Source organism: Triturus cristatus, chromosome 12 (assembly GCF_964204655.1).
Source record: "Triturus cristatus chromosome 12, aTriCri1.1, whole genome shotgun sequence".
Taxonomy (NCBI): Eukaryota; Metazoa; Chordata; class Amphibia; order Caudata; family Salamandridae; genus Triturus; species Triturus cristatus.
The window spans coordinates 657,365,377-657,382,175 of NC_140595.1; the positions used below are offsets into that span (position 1 = coordinate 657,365,377).

The 16,799-nt window shown below is 42.4% G+C and overlaps 1 protein-coding gene across 12 annotated transcripts in view; it reads right to left on the bottom strand.

The window, feature by feature from the left end:
• Window positions 1-356: 356 nt before the first annotated feature.
• GSE1 (Gse1 coiled-coil protein) overlaps window positions 357-16,799 on the bottom strand; it is a 1,027,427-nt gene continuing 1,010,984 nt past the window's right edge. For 9 of the 12 annotated variants that reach the window (XM_085639743.1, XM_085639740.1, XM_085639742.1 and 6 more), the window contains 5 exons: window positions 16,288-16,401; window positions 14,090-14,473; window positions 8,807-9,091; window positions 3,151-3,254; window positions 357-1,534 (listed from right to left, as the gene is read on the bottom strand). In XM_085639743.1, the coding sequence (XP_085495869.1) occupies window positions 1,400-1,534; window positions 3,151-3,254; window positions 8,807-9,091; window positions 14,090-14,473; window positions 16,288-16,401 (1,022 nt within the window). In that variant the 3' untranslated portion in view covers window positions 357-1,399. The remainder of the gene's footprint in view (window positions 1,535-3,150; window positions 3,255-8,806; window positions 9,092-14,089; window positions 14,474-16,287; window positions 16,402-16,799) is intronic. The other 3 variants (XM_085639744.1, XM_085639741.1, XM_085639750.1) reach the window with 1 other exon arrangement.

Below are 16,799 nucleotides of genomic sequence, written 5' to 3' on the forward strand. Positions count from 1 at the left end.
TTACAGAGGAACGGCATAACTTCATTTTGTGAATTGTAACTGGGGGCCCCCGTTTATGCTGGACCTCCTACTGTGAGTGGAAAAAGCCCCTCTGTCCCTCTCTTTGTTGTACGCAATCTCATACTCTCATTTGTTGCGATAAAACATTGTGGTTGTGCTGTCAATCTTTCTGCTTGAATAACAGACTCTTGAAAGTGGTTCCAACGATCAAGAAAAGACTCAAGCTGCAAGACCACTGTGTGAAGGGGACTGAGAGCAGTGTGAGTGAAGACCGCCAAATGAAATCCACAACTGGTGCTACATCCTTGGAGAGAGAACAAGTAGTGAGATCACATCATGCATCAGTGAAAAAGCGCTTTGTTTGTTTTTGCCTTTTAATTAATTTGTTGAAACACTTCAATATCAACGTCCTGACCAGCAGCAGTACAAACACTAAAAGCAAACTTTTTGTCCCTCTCCCGCATACCTCCCCTCCCCCCAAAAAGGTGAAATAAAAAAAAATGGCAGGCTTTATAATAATGAAAGTCATAAAAACATTTTTTTTTTTAAAAACCTTCCCCTGTATGTACAGTTCTTGGTGGTGGCTTCTGGTCTGAAGCACCTCACATATGCCCCCCACCCCAAAAGCTCCAAGCTTGCAGAGGACTCGGTCCCCTCTGGAGTTTGACAGTACAGGCACATGCATCGTGTGCACCTTTTCTGACAAGAACAGACAGGGTGTCTTCCGCTGACAGTTCGTTTTTCAATCATTTCCATTAAGTGCATTTCTAGTGAAAATCCCATTGCTGTGGGGGGAGTGGTAGTAGTAGTCCAGTATTGCAACACGGACTAAATGCCGTGATGTCGTTCGTGCTGAAATCAGGTAGCTTCTTAGCTACCCATAGGATGCAGTTCCTTCACTTACGTTGCACTCGCTTCTTAGCGTTAAGGAGGAGTAATTGGACTTCCAGTGAGAGGGATAACGTACAGCAAAAAAACAGGTCCCATTCTTAGTCTTATTACTATGGCAACGAAAGAAAAATCTGTGTTTGATCCAGGCAAAGAAAGAAAAAACAAAAATGCGACAGAAGATGCTTTTGCCTTTAGTGTTGCTGCTGCTGTGGCCTTCGTCCAGGAGGAAAAGATGCTTTGCTAAAATTGGTGCAAAGAGAGGAAGGAGGATTTAAATGGTTTTAAAAATCCCAGGCTTCGTATGCAGGTTGGTTTAGAATTCCATAAATTACAAACTCTGCAGTGAAGTCAGGCGCGTTTGTTTTTACAAGTCCCATCATCCTCTGCTTCATGCATGGCACGTTTTCATAGGTTAGCTTCAATCCTCCCAGTGAAAAATATTAAATATTCAAGGTAATAAAATAGATAACATTTCTATACTGTATGTTCGGCCTAGTGCAAGGGGGCGTCACCTGGGGTAACCCTTGAAGTAACCCCTAGACCACTGCGTTGCAGGCAAGGCAAGGCACTTTCGGAAGTGGTCCAGCTCGGCCTGAAGTCGCTCCTTCTCAGAGACGACCTTCTGTTTCTGGTTCAGTAGCTCCTGTTTGAAGAAACAGAGAAAATACCGGGTCAAACTCAAATAATTATTCGCGCTGCTTGTTGTCCTCTAATTAAGTGTTACTTTGTTGCATACGTAGCACACTCATGCAAGAATGTATACATTAACAAATAAAGTAACAGGAGCCTATCTTCAACTTAAAAATGTGCTAGAGAGAGCAAGGAAGGAGAACGAAGACAGATGCCAAGTGCTAACGCGTTAATACCCATGGTAACAAGGCATTAAGTCCATGAGATGAAGCAGGATTTCCCACAGGACCTCACCATAAACCCTCTAATGGGCCATGTGTTAACTTCCAAGTTGTTAAATATGGAAAATGCAATCGAAGTTACAATTAAAAAATTAAATTTCAGGATAATTCTGAGATTTTGTACTCTGGAAAGTTCGATGCCCCCAAAAAATGCATTAGATGGAATTTCTGTTTTTAGTGTGTGTGTACTGGGAATAGTAAGAATCCCTCTTGTCGCTCTAGCTTTCCAAAGCCAACTTCTCCACCCCATCCACAAAGAATCAAAGACAGGAATATGCACCAAAATCCTACGCCTCTTCGAGGCAGGCACACTGAGGAGAAATGTTTTTCTCTCCCCCAGTTTTTTCCTACTTTGCATGTGTGCTGAATTGTAAAGCATGGATACAAAGTAAGCAAACACCTTAATGCAAAGAGTACTATTAGGACTAACAATGGAACCTTCTACCTGACAGCACCTGTTCTAATGTCACCCTTTAAAGTGTTCTCCCCAATAAAGTTTTATCACACATAGATTAAGGAAATGTGTGCATTCTGAATAGCACCCACTGTTACAATGCTAGTTCCCTAGGGAACTTAATCAAACAGGTCAAACAAAAGCTAAGATGCACCACACATTTGTGAAAAGCAGTAAAATAATAACAATATATGTAGTTCAAATCCAATTCAAAAGACAGATAAGTGTTCCTTGATTTAGTCTTTTTATTCCAAGTTCATTGGACAATGGACATGTAATGTCCATTGTCCAATGAACTTCGAATAAAAAGACTAAATCAAGGAACACTTATCTGTCTTTTGAATTGGATTTGAACTACATATATTGTTATTATTTTACTGCTTTTCACAAATGTGTGGTGCATCTTAGCTTTTGTTTGACCTTAATGCAAAGATTTTGTACTGGAAGGGACCCCTCAGCAAATCTGGCACAAAGCACGGAGGGCATAGTTCAGAATGGGGCGCGACCACGTGCTTTTTTGCTATAGTAAAATAATTCAAGTAGAAAGGATGACCAATAGATTTTGCAGGGCCTAGAGAGCTGAATGCATCTGGTCTGTCAGGCAGACTAAAGGACACAAGCAGCTTAGTCATTAATATCATCAACAGAACCCATTTTATGATTTTCCCATGGACCCTTGGTTACTGGAATCCGGTTTTTATTGCCAAACAAAAATGTGAAAAAAACCTCATCCTTTCCAAAGATGGGCCTGTGCATCTCATGTTACATACACATCTGCCGCATTCTCCTTGGCCCCACACAACCAAAAAAAGCACAAACGCAGAATTTGACCAAGCAAGCCGCAAGGATCTGTAATTATTGGTGCATTGTAAGTGACTGATGTAAAAAACTCACCGCCATGCTGTGCGAAAGTTGATCTGCAGTTAGACTGAGGCTGTAGTGCTGGGCCTCGAGCCGTCGGCACTGTGTCTGCAACACCTGGCGCTCAACGTTTTGCTCTATAATCAAAAAGGTTTGCTTTAGTTAAAACATTTTTTGAGTTTCTTGTCAAATAAAAAGAAATTTAAAAGTATTAGACAGTTACACTTACAGATGACCATTAGAATAAACAAGTAATCAGTAACCCTAAGGAGGGTTCCAATTAAATTAATGGTAAAAAAAACACAAAAACGCAGAAATTTAAGACAAGATGCAATTTGTAACTAGCCGGAGAGGTGAACTCAGCCTCACAAACTATGGCTAGTATTGACACTGCACAGACTTTGTCTAGCGGGCACATGAAGTGACCAGAACATGCACAGCATGTGAGATGCATGGAGCACACCAATACATGAGAGAAATACAAATATGGAAAATCTAGCGATGCATTTTAGAAAAAAAAACATTGCACACGTATCCAACACAGCACAGATATACCTGATAGTTAGTACCATCGTGCTCGCATCAGCACTCGCTAGCGGGACACACTGGTATGTGATGCCGACTGCTTGGGGAAAGCATAGCTCAACACACCAACGGCTTCCAATACAGGTCAGGACAAGCTTCAGAAAGGCAGACTTTGATCTACACTATAAATCTACAGTTATCTTGAAACAGTCATTACAGCCTTGTCACCCTTCGATGTCACATCAGTGAAGACAAAGTAACATAGAAAATATTAACTGGGAAAATGGAGGTTGGGACAGGAATTCTTGTGGTACTGATACAGATGCTACTTAGTTCTGGGTTCCTAGGTAATATACAAGCTTACTTATAATTACTGTTATACAACTTTCCAACTGTAGACGTCCATGCTGTGTTGCTAGGAGAGTTTGGCATCTGCAGGTAAATTATCATTGCTCTCCTGACAATGTGTAATAATTTTTCATCACTGCACTGTAGGGTTTTAAAGAAAATGAGTAGATGATCCAGCTGATTATTAATGTAGACACGACACCCCCCCCCCACCTTGAGTATGAATAAAAAGGGTTTGTTGTAATAAATATTATTAAATCTTCGAAAAATTGCGTACTAGTATGCTCAACGGTTCGGGCCTTCAGTTTACTCTCCGTAAAGTAGGTACTGGTGTGGGGAAGAAGGGAATAAACACTTTCCTTAATAGTTTGTGGCTTCTTTATTTGTGTAAAGGAGAGGTACGTAGTCTTGTCCGTACCGTATTCAGATTGTGATCGGTGTTTTAACAGGTTGAAGCATTCTCTTCCATGCTTCTGAAAATAGTCTGATCACTGATAGTCTGAACTGAGAGCAATTAGACGGACACCTTTAGAATCTGTCAAGAAGTGCAGGGTGCTAGGTGTACAAGTGCTTTATAAAAGTAATCAGCACACAAAAGAGGGAAAGCCTCACAACCGATGAACTAACATTTTAACAGGTCAAATTAACTTGTCTCAATATGTATCAAAGTGGAAAGGGATCTGCACCCAAGTGAATTTGTGCAACCCTTACATCACATGGATATATTAGAATAATCCTCACCCACTGGTACCACCAGTGGCATGCTTCATCATCGGATCCTCACCCACTGCACCTAGTGTGAGAAGGGTGGGCTCAATGCGGTTTATAAGCGGAGCTCTTTTACTAAAACCTAAGTGAGAGTTCAAAAAATGCCTTCAGAATCTGAAGTCTTGTTTATTAATACGATCCTTTAGCTAAGATAAAACCAGTGTGATGGTATACGAGTGCAATGACCCCTAACATCTATATCTAAGTGAGGTTGACATGTTTCAGCCTATTACAAGTGCCACTCAAGGTCAGCAGGCTTTTTTCAGGACAGACTAAATCCATAGATTTTCTACAGATTGTGTTAAATACCAATTCCTAATGCTAGTTTACACAGTACGCTAAACATGAAGCATGCAGTCATACAGACCATATAGGACCTTTTCCCTCTAATGGTCAAGGCTCTTAAAAATTCAGGCTCCATGAGTTAGTGGGGATGTGGCGGTCCCTGTCGTCTAACTTACACAAAGGGACATCGTCCTCCCTTGCATCTATTCAGCTACCCACACTCCTCAGATGATATCGTTTACAAACCGCATTGAGCCCCTCCACTCGAACTATAAGCAGTGGGTGAGGATCTGATGATGAAGCATGCCACTGGTGGTACTAGTGGGGTGAGGATCCTACTAATATATCCATGTGATGCACAGGTCGCACCAATTCACCTGGGAGCAGATCCCTTTGATGCATATTGAGACCAGTTAATTTGACCTCTTAAAATGTTTGGAGTTCATCAGTTGTGAGGCTTTCCCTCTTTTGTGTGCTGATAACGTTTAAGGAAGGCTGAGGTTTGCCCCAATTTAGCTTCTCACTCCCTCTTGTTATTCTACTTTATAAACAAGTATGGCACAATGTCTTCAGCATTACTATTTATTGTTAATTTATGGCTGGCCCTAAACAATATAATCTCTCTCCCATTGTAAGGAGTAACATTTCGTGTTTTCTAATCTCCTTGCATTCGGAGGTGGCCTTGTTTTAAATGCAATGTACGTATCTAATATCTGTCAAATCAGGCAGCTTTCGTCAAGCAGTGATGTTCTTTATTGCAATATCAATTCTTTAAGGACAGACTGACGTGAGATCGTAGCCACTATTAGTGTCTTCACTGTGGTATCCAGCAGCTAGGGAGCTACTGGTAGCTCACCAGTACCCTGAAAGTAGCTCCCAGGAATGCTGTCCAGCTCAGTATGTATTTCAAAAGGTCTAGCCACATTGAATATGGCAGCACTAGTCATCTCTAGACCTTTAGAATTACAATAATTTTGACTACGAAGCACAAGCAATACATATCAAACAAATCAGGTACAGTATACAGATTAAGAAACAAAGAAGACTTTTCTTGACTTGTGGATTTATTGTTGGTACTTTGGCTTGCTCTTGTGGGACCTCCTTTTGACTTTAGCCAACACGAGTTTTGTAGTTTGGGGCGAGTGTCCCTACGTCGTCATCACGGCTATACGATTCAAAGATCTTGTGGAATCAGTCCTTGAATCCGGTGATGTGATTCGAACCAGACTACCGTATAAAAACCTTCACTCAGTGACCTTGATCTATTGTATATCTCGAGCGGCACCTTTTTGTTAGTGCACCACACATGGGAAAATCCTCCCAAGCGTTTATGTACACTTGTAGTCTGAATAGAGTATATGTCACCTGTCCGTACTATAATAGTGATGGCACTGCTCTGTTGTCATGAATACGGAGAGTCCTCTCGAAAGTATATGTAATTCAGACGTGTCTGAGAATTACAATCAGCCTAACCAATGGCAGGGCCACAAGCTTACATAGAAACACACATTGTGACAGTCTGCATTGCAACCTGACTTTGTCCCCAATCTCAATTTTGCAAAGTCACATGAAGATCTGTTGCTTTTCAAAGTCCACTCGCTATACGATTCAAAGATCTTGTGGAATCAGTCCTTGAATCCGGTGATGTGATTCGAACCAGACTACCGTATAAAAACCTTCACTCAGTGACCTTGATCTATTGTATATCTCGAGCGGCACCTTTTTGTTAGTGCACCACACATGGGAAAATCCTCCCAAGCGTTTATGTACACTTGTAGTCTGAATAGAGTATATGTCACCTGTCCGTACTATAATAGTGATGGCACTGCTCTATTGTCATGAATACGGAGAGTCCTCTCGAAAGTATATGTAATTCAGACGTGTCTGAGAATTACAATCAGCCTAACCAATGGCAGGGCCACAAGCTTACATAGAAACACACATTGTGACAGTCTGCATTGCAACCTGACTTTGTCCCCAATCTCAATTTTGCAAAGTCACATGAAGATCTGTTGCTTTTCAAAGTCCACTCTATCAGTCATACAGCACGTGTGAAAAAGATAAGATGTTCTTGCAGTGTTTCTGTACAAAATGAAAAGGCCCTAGTTAATAGAAAACGGTCTATTTTGAGAAAGTGATATCCTCATGTTTGAAATCAAAACGTGCTCTTCAAATGATAATTCAAGAAGTGTTTGAGATGTTTATAGCGGGTAGTATTTCCTTCATACCAGTTGCCACTTGTTGCTGAGGTTGTTATTCCATTAGTCATGTGCAGACATTTTATACTCAAAGCTTTTCAAAACTCTGGTATTGGTTTCCCAGTCTTATGTGTTGGGGTAGTCGGTGTTCTAGCACAATACTGAGCTTTAATCACCACCCTGCCAAAATATTGTACCGACAGCATCCTGGAGGAGGGGGAGGCGGTGATGTATATGTGTAAAGTGAAAACTTCACATCTTGAAAGAGATCTATTATACATCAAGCTAAGTAGAAATGGTGCTAAGAATATAAGAATGGTAAATATACACTTGCCTTTGTTCCTTCATAATACTATGTATTCATTATTCTAGATACTAAATTTTGGCTGACAACATGTCACTTGATATTGTGCCATACATGTGGGTGGACTCTATTCAAATCCTACAAGGCATGGGCACTATTGTGGTGGCATCTAATTTGGTCACTGCTGCAAAATCATCAAACTCATTAGGAGAATGGGGCTATTTCACTTCATTAGAAGTGGCTCATTATAGAAAAAGTGGGAGGCTACTGTTCTTGTGAAATAAATAAATCTGCGATAAGTGATGCAATTGGTCCATCAAAATCAAACCTAAAAATACCAAGCAACATAGCGGTGTCGATTGTAACAAAACTGGAGCACACCCGCCACACTTACCAAAATCAGAAAAATATATTGAGTACAAATTGAAAAAGGAAATACATTTACATTTTTTGATCATTCATTGCACAATATCTGCTAAAGAAACTTTTGGGATACCTATAAAAACTGCATAAACAAACCTGAAACTTCAGCCTTGACCAATATCTATGGCCATGCTGAATGGAAAATGTTTAGATGTTGTCTCTGACTACCTAGCTCTAAAGTAAATGTTACATTCATCTCCAATAAAGCATCTACATTAAAGCATTCTGTCTTAAATTCTCAACAAAGCACTGAAAAAGAATTCCTATAGAGTTGTAAAAGTTCTAGGATCATGCGGTGGAATTTCGTTCTCTGGCGAGTACCTTTCTAGTCAGTGTAAAAAGCTTAACTTGATATTTCTAATAGATACGTAACAAATCGAAGTAATTTTACTTCGAGCTACCCTCATTTTCAGACCCTGAAATGTAAATTGTAATTTGACATTTTCTTCACTGTCAAATTTTAAGGCTCTCATGCAGCCTAGTGTATCTCACAATAAACAGGTCTTTTTTTTTTAGTAGGGTCTCATTCAGTTAAAGGTATTTTGTTAGAATTTTCCCACATTGGGAGGGTGGCAGTGACTGCATCTTGATTTTTTTTTAGCTCCGGGTGGCAAATATGGTTTTCCCAAGAGCCATTTGGACTAGAGCATGGGCAAAAGTCCTTACAAGAGCCTGCTGCACCTTTCAAAATAATGATGCATTTGAGTCTCATTTTAATGCTTGTTGTCGTTATTCTCTTAAAAGGAAAAGAGAAGGTCCTATAGCTCCGAGTGGTCTGTGAAGTCTAATAGTAAATATATTCCAGATACCATTAACCATACACATGTACTTTTCCTACCTTCTATGTGTTCTTGATAGGCTTCAAAAACAGCCTCTATCCCCTGCCACTTGGGCCTAGGGGGCTCCTCCTCTTCATCCTCATATTCGGAGTCATCAGATTCCTCCATCTCGGATTCTCGATCCATCTCCATGGCGTCAGTCCCATTTCTCCCTGGCAGCGGAGGATCTAGGCGCCCATTCTGTTGCTGTGGCATCACCCTGCTTGAGCTCTGAAGTTCAGGAATGTTGTAGTGGATGGAGGCGTCCGGTTTATGATTAAGCTCAGGCAGCACTGCAGCACCTCCTAGAAGAAATCCATAGAAAGATATGCACATTTGTAACAGACTACTAAAAACCCTCATAGTTTCATAAATCACGCATTCCCTTAAGAGTTGTGAGGTATAATGTGTTCTCGATAAATGTTGAGAACTAGCATATACGAACAAGTTACTTACCTTCGGTAATGCTTATCTGGTAGAGACGATCTGGCCGCAGATTCCTCAACACAGAATTATACCCAGGCATCAGACTAGATCCCGAAATTGTTCCTGAGCAGTTTTCCTGCGCGCTGGTAGGTGACATCGTTTAGCTCCGCGTGTGATGCCTATATAAGCGCCACCACAGTGCGTTATTAGACTTACCACACCAGAAGCAAGGAGCCATGAAGTACACTGACCACTGGTGTGGAATACTAGGACCCTGAAAGGGGAAAGCCCCCTCACTAGAAATTCGCTTGCAGAGAGGGGAGAGAATGGGTGGGTTGGTAAGGAATTTGCAGCTAGAGAGTCTACCAGTAAGGCGTCACTGAAGGTGGGGAGAGGAGTCGACCTAACGGCTAGGGCGGTCAACCCCGAATTTGGGGAACTGGGTACGAGTCTCTACAACGACGCTGAACATCCTGCGATTCTGGGCAAATCACTTAATCTCCCGTGCCTAACAAAAAAATTAATGTGTCCTCATGTAACACAACTGGTGCTATGTAAAGCGCTGTGGTACCCGATACTTTTGGGTCAAGTTCGCGCTATATAAAACTCCGTAAAAAAAAGTAAGTAACTTGTTCATCTGATATAGACTTCTAGCCGCAGATTCCTTACCTTAAAATAGATACCAAAGCAATACAGGGGTGGGTCTGTGTACCAATTTCACACAAGGAAGTCCTACAGGATCAAACTGGAAAAATGCCCATCCCTATGTACCAGACTATCCAGGCGGTAGTGCTGGAGAAACGTGTGCTGGGAAGCCCACGTTCCTGCCTGGTTGATGTCCAAGACCGGAAATCAGCGTGCTAACACAGTGGTTGCAGCTTTGGCTCTGGTGGAATGAGTACGCATACCCTAAGGGGGTTGCTTCTTAGCCACTGCATAGTGGAATTTGTACATCATAAGATGGTCCTCTTCTGTACATCCTGTTTCTTCGCTCCAACATACCCCATGAAGAGTTGGTCGTCCACCTGGAACTCATTTATGCGGTCAAGGTAGAACAACGCCGCTCTTTTTGGGTCCAGAAGTTGTTCCTCTTCCTTGGAGGGATGAGGCGGAGCGTAAAATGTAGACAGAGTGATGGTTGGCCTATGTGAAAGGGAGTGACCGCTTTCAGGAGAAAGGAAGCTCTTGTACGAAGCACCAGTTTGTCTGGGAAGATGTTCAGATTAGGAGGCTTGGATGTACAGGGGCTCAAAGGAAGCTCACATAAGGAAAGTGAGGACAAGATTGAGGTCCCACTGGGGCATTATAAAGGGAGAAGGTGAAAAAAATGTTGAAAACCTTTCAGAAGAATTTTGTTACCCTGTAAGCATCTGTTGTTGGCATGTAGAGCTGTAGAATCATATGCTTTGCATACTCCTGTCATCTAGTGTTGGGTCCAGATGTTTGCAAGTTGTTTTTCTTACAAATCTTTTCCAGTCACAAGATAAGGCGACTCCTCCTTTTGGTGATAGTGCGCATGGGTATCGACTCCATTGCTAGATTGTTTTCTTCCCCCCATCGGGTTCAGGCGTAGTGTGCTCCAGGCATATACCGTCTTGGTTGGGCGATGTCTGGCTGCCAAAATAGTGTTACAGACTTGGGATGAAGGTCAAAAGCTGTCAACTGTTGCAGCTCAATCTCCACACAAGAAGGCTGAGCAATGACAGGTTCTGGTGGGGAACCCTTCCCTGCTGCTGTGAGAGAAGATCTTACCAAAGTGGCAGCCTGATCAGAACACCGAAGGCCATGCATGACAGCTCAGGATACCAGACTCTCTGTGCCCAGTCCGGAGCCACAAGGATGACTTGGGCTCAATCGTTCTTGTTCTTCTTGAGAACTCTGGGCAGGAGTAGTAAGGTCGGAAAGGCATACAGGAGGCTGAAGCTCCAGTGGAGACAAAAAGGATCTTCAAGCGAGAGCCGCCTTGAAAACTGCACTGCATAGAACTGCTGGCATTGCACGTTCTCAGTAGTGGCAAATCGATCTAACCATGGCCTCCCCACTGCTCAAACAGACCTTGCACCACCTCCGAATGGAGATGCCATTTGTGATCTGCGGATGAGTTTGTCCGCCCTGGCGCTGGGGGCTCACCAGATGTTGGACCACCATGGAAATGCCCTGTCATTCCAGCCATTTCCAGAGACGCAGGGCTCCTTGGCAAAGGGTACATCGACCCTACCACATCTTGTGTGTTATAGTACAACAATGGCGGTGGTGTGGTCTATGAACACCTGCAGTAGCCTTCCCTTGATGGAGGGTAGTAAGGCTTGCAATGCATGTTAGATCACCCGGAGCTCCAACAAGCCTCGGGTGCATGGCATGGCAATTTGAGCAGGCCTTTGGGTTGTGGTTGCACTTTAGGCACCAGAGGTAAATAACGTGCGGGTCTGTCACTGACATCGAGCGATGACAGGTGTCACAGGGCTTGAAGCCGACCTTCTTGGATGGCATGCTTGCCACACCAGGAGGAAAAAAAATCTCACAAAACTGATGACAAAATTTAAAAAAAGTTATTCAAAAACTGCCTAAGGGGTAGCTTTACTCGGATCTGCCGTGACTGGCACAAAAAGAAAATAACTGAAGTTAGCACACTAAGGTGGCACCTAAATAGGATACGCGCACATCACTTCCAACTTGGACGACGCCACACAGAGCCTAACAACGCCACCTACCAGCGTGCAGGGCTACTGCTCAAGAAAAATTCCAGATACAGTGTGACACTTGTGGATAATTTGAAGGTAAGGCATCTGCGGCTAGAAGCCTCTATCAGATATATGCATACAACTTGGGGTGTCAAGGTTTACATTGTATGTACTTGTTTCCCTGACAGTTTCCAGACCAACAATAATTCCCATACACTATGTTCCAATTAATGGGGTGTCACTGGTGTACACACGGTAATAAGACGGATTGTTCCAACAGAAAACTTTCCATTAAAAAATCAGGCATATGTTGTTTATATAAATTCCCTCATGTGTAAGAGATTGTATTATAGAAAATAAAATATTAGCCCATTATAGGATGGCGCCATTGGTTTACTGAGTGATCTTGTATTATATGTTTCTTGAATACCCTACATAAACCCCACTGCCCAATTGAGTGAAATTAGGGTTAAAAAGGTGTTGGCTTTTAAGAAAATCCAGGGGAGTGCCGATGTTGAGTTAACATACCAACTTTGGGGTTAGATTAATTGTATAATTGTTACTCTGCTTAGATAGCCACCGTTGCATGCAATTACCTAGAGATCTTGAAATTATTCTGCATGATTTGTGGGCATGCTTAACTTTCCGACTTGCAAGTTTAAGTTGAAAATAGGAGCTGCTGGCATCTCAGAAGACGAAAGGGAGCTTGGATGTTAGTTATAAGTGAAGGGATTTCGTGCAGAATCAAGTTCTGCCACACCTAGAGTACACACTCTTTGGGTCAGGTCTGGTGTGTGTACAGAGAGGGGTTTATTCTCTCTTGCATTTTATATCTGTAACAGGCAAGAGACATCCCTGGGGAAACTCGTTGTTGGTAACCTGATAAGTGTAGAGGTTGACAACCACGGTGTGTTAGGAGTCATTGCTGGAGCTAACACACAGAGGTCCGCACTTGGTGTGCACTCCATTTTGATTGTTTAAGGAGCCAAGTCATTCCATGATGCACACTATGGGAGTTATGTTATCAGTAGACTTCATTCTGGGCCTAACACACGTTTTGATTTGCCTTAAGAATATACCCCGTAATGATGTATACCTTAATCGTGGATGTAGGACAGATAATTGAAGCCATGGATACTACACTACCAATATGCGCCGACGTTTATGTGGAGGAGCCGATTTATGGAAAAGGATTTATGAATAGTTTATAATGAAGGTGGATAGAGTTCTTATGTTTTGAGAGACTGTACCTCATTGGATTCCCTTGTTTACACATGGACTACCGCCTGGTGGATCAGGCTTGGAGAGAACTGTTGTACCACCGTATTATGAAAATTGCTTGCAGCAAGACAAGGAACATGTTTTGTGTGTGATGTGAAATTAATGTTTGTTGAGATGGGTTTGTATTTGTGTCTCAAATATATGTATATAGATTTATTGTTATGTATAAACACGTATACAGTTGCACAAAACTAAACTGAAGAAAAAATATGAAAAGATGAACATAAATGAATATTTTTACAATGCACCAGTTCTTGCAAAAAAATTATATATGTGACTTAAATCAGAGTTGAGGAGGGGGGTTGAGGAATTAAAATTGGTAAATTTGGAAAGAAGTTACCTTCTAATAGAACAGTGCAAATCTATTGGGTTACTTGCTGTATTCTTATTTGTCCCCATATTGGGCTATATTTTATTTAATGGTGACCACTGACATCGGCAACAGCTACTTCAGCAGCTGAAATGTTTTTTGGGTGTTCTGTGGTGCTTTTCCCCAATGTTAAACATGCTTCTGAATCCAGTGGTTGGGATACACGGTTTCAAGACTGCATTAATGTGTGGGGTATTGCAGCTTTTTGTTGAGGTCAAACAGTCATTAGAGATAATCCCAGGGTTTAAATACACAATTTTAAATTTGAGAGAAAACAAGACACTGTATTAGTCCTTACCATTAAATGGTGGGATTATGCTCAAAGTCTGACTCTGTAATAAGATTTATGCTGCAAAAACACTTCTCCCTAATTCCGCTCACCTCTCCGCCACCAACGATACCTTGAACTAACAACCAATTCACTCCACTGCATCTTGCTCATCCCATTCCCATGCTCCGTTCTCGGCTAGTTCTTACATCCAACAAATGTACCCTGCTCTCCTACCCAGCTCCTGTAATCTTCCCACCCACACCCTTGTCTTTACCTTTATGCTTTTGTAATGCTTTTTGTGTGGACTGCAGTACGGACTCGTGGAACTGATGTGCAAACTCTTCTGCAATGAAAGGCTCCCATGTCTTATGCTTCCCGTTCAGACTGTGTGATAATGGCACAGAGCTCTCCTTGGGTGGTGGGCTTTTCATGAAATTCAGTATGCTGAGGTTTTTCTTGCCAGGTGGCATATCACTTGCTTTGGCCTTCTCTGGAGCTGTTGTGGGTATTTCATTGAGTCTCTGAGGTTCTGGAGGCTTGGGTAGTTCAGGGACAATAGGCTCTGGTTTCTCCTGTACCTCTGGTTTGGTGGATGCAGGTGAAGGGATGTTAGGTTGTTTTTCAGGCTCTGAGGTGACTGATGGTATTGGCTGGTCTTCTTGTAAAAGAAAGAAAAAACAAGTAAGTAGGCTGAGCCTTACAAGCAACCACAGTCTACATACACTGATATTTCTTGGTCACCTTTTGCGGTCTATATACACATTTAAAATAATATGACTCCATTTCCCTTAAAATGGCTCAGATATGTGGTTATATTCCTAGAGTTGGTCACACGTGTGATTTAACTGCGGAAAGGAAGCCTGAATTACACTTCAGATGGGACTTGAGAGCTCATTTCTTTCTGATCTTAGAAACACTTGAGGTATTTTAGACCCCAGTCTATCCTAATACCTTCTCAATTACAATCAGATCTCTGTCAAGGTATCATAGGCCTCTGAACTGCAGCACCAGTACACCAATGCACTACCAAAAGCAGAGGGTGTGTCTGGGAAGCCCTGGTAGACACGGTTATCACCTGCCTCGCTTGTGTCTTTAACTAAAGCGGATCTCGGATGTTTGCAGAAGAGATAATCAGAACCATATATCTACTCCAGTCACTAAATTTTAGGGGGGATCACTTAAAAAGGCATTAGCTGAAAATGACCAGACTGTTTTGATGACAAAAGGCGACAGAACAAAAAACAACACAAAGAAAAATAAAGCAAATGACCCATCACGTCGGGCCTGACAGAGTTGGTGGACAGTTTACTCTCTATCCAACTTGTAAGTAAATTATATACCATGGCACTTGCAATACTGCCGAAGGGCTTTTCCATCACATTTGTGATGGAGTAACCAGTTTGACAAACTCTAAATCAGGACCGTAAAGAACCTGCATGACTAATGTGTTGCTGTTCCAGGAGGCCTGACTGCATAACAAGGGCTGTGAACTTCACCTTCTCATATCAGGAAGCAGAACTAGAAATGGGGCTTGTAGGATCCAGCAACACACTAAGTGCCCGGCTGTGGCACCAGAAGCTAGAAGCACAGCAGCACTAGCTGACAGTTCAGGGGAGAGGTGGCCTGAAACAAATGGAGCAATGTGGTAGGAGAACTTACCAAGGTGGACATTCATCAGCATTGCTTTGTCATTACGGGGTTTGACTATTTCACATTCATTCACCCGTCAATTGTAAGGAAACTCTCTGCATGCCCTTACCACAGGCAATAGACAAAGGGAGGGTGAATGTCTGCCACTAACTGCTAACCACTGCTAAGTCAGTGAGCCTTTCTGAAGATAAGCATCGTAGGCCCTATTAAGAGTGCAAACAATTCTTATTCCCCATAACAATTCTAGGGAAAGCAAGTCTTTCAACTAGGGTGGCAGAAAAGGAACTATAGCATGCAGTCCAGTCTGGATTGGCTGATGGCAAAAGAACTGCTGGAGAAGGTTCAGTTAAACAGTGGGGGCTTTGCTGTGCACTGTGGCCTTTCATGTATTCAGTACTGACAAAACAACAACGCTCCTAATGAGTTCGGAACAAAACTAATACAGGCGGACATTCTCCCTGGAAGGCTCTTAAAAGAAATCGAACAAGGCACATAACAGATGTGCATAGAAAGCCAGGGGCAGAGTTATTCATAAGGGGTGTTCACAAAAGTAGTTTTCGGTAAAATATTCTTTAGAGGTTGTCGGATTCTCATCCTCTCACAGCAGTCCAGACAAGCCACACTAACAGTAAATGTCAAGACGTTGGAGTCCATTGAGCTGAACGTAGCAAGACCTGCTCTTCCTCCCGTCAGATAGCGGTTGGCCACAAAACTATAATTTATCCAACTTCTCCTTTATAGTTTGTGAAGCCATTCGACCAGCTTTCCCATCTTTTCCATCAACATCGCAAGCCCGCCAAGAATGCCCTTCTTAACACTTACCGACAGGGTTGATGTTGGGGCTCTTGCATGGCACTGGTGGAGGGTCTTTCTCCTGCTCTGCTGCTGCTTGTTTTTGTTTCATTGCATGAAGCATTTCAACAAGTTTTTCTTTATCTGTCAGAAGAAAAGCCAAGATCAGTGCGTGTTTGCCGGCACGTCTGCAAACGTGTGAAAGTGTGGGTGAGCGAAAGCCATTTAACACACAGAATCGGATAGCAGATGAAGACAGCCAAGCCGCTCAACAATTTCTTTCTTTAGGTAGGACAGAAAACAGCCAACTGAGGGCAAAAAACACAAGTTACATCCTAGACCCTACCACAGTTCCATAATCAATAGCCACAAAGAGCAGGTCAAAGCCCAAGCATTCAACGTCAACACCATTCACCCTTCCCACAGATACAGAACCTCAAGTCCATCTGGCCTACCTCATATTGGTCTCTCCAGCATTGTACTTGAAGGACCCGTGCCATGCCCATAATGCCCAAATAGATTTATACTGCCAAATACTATTG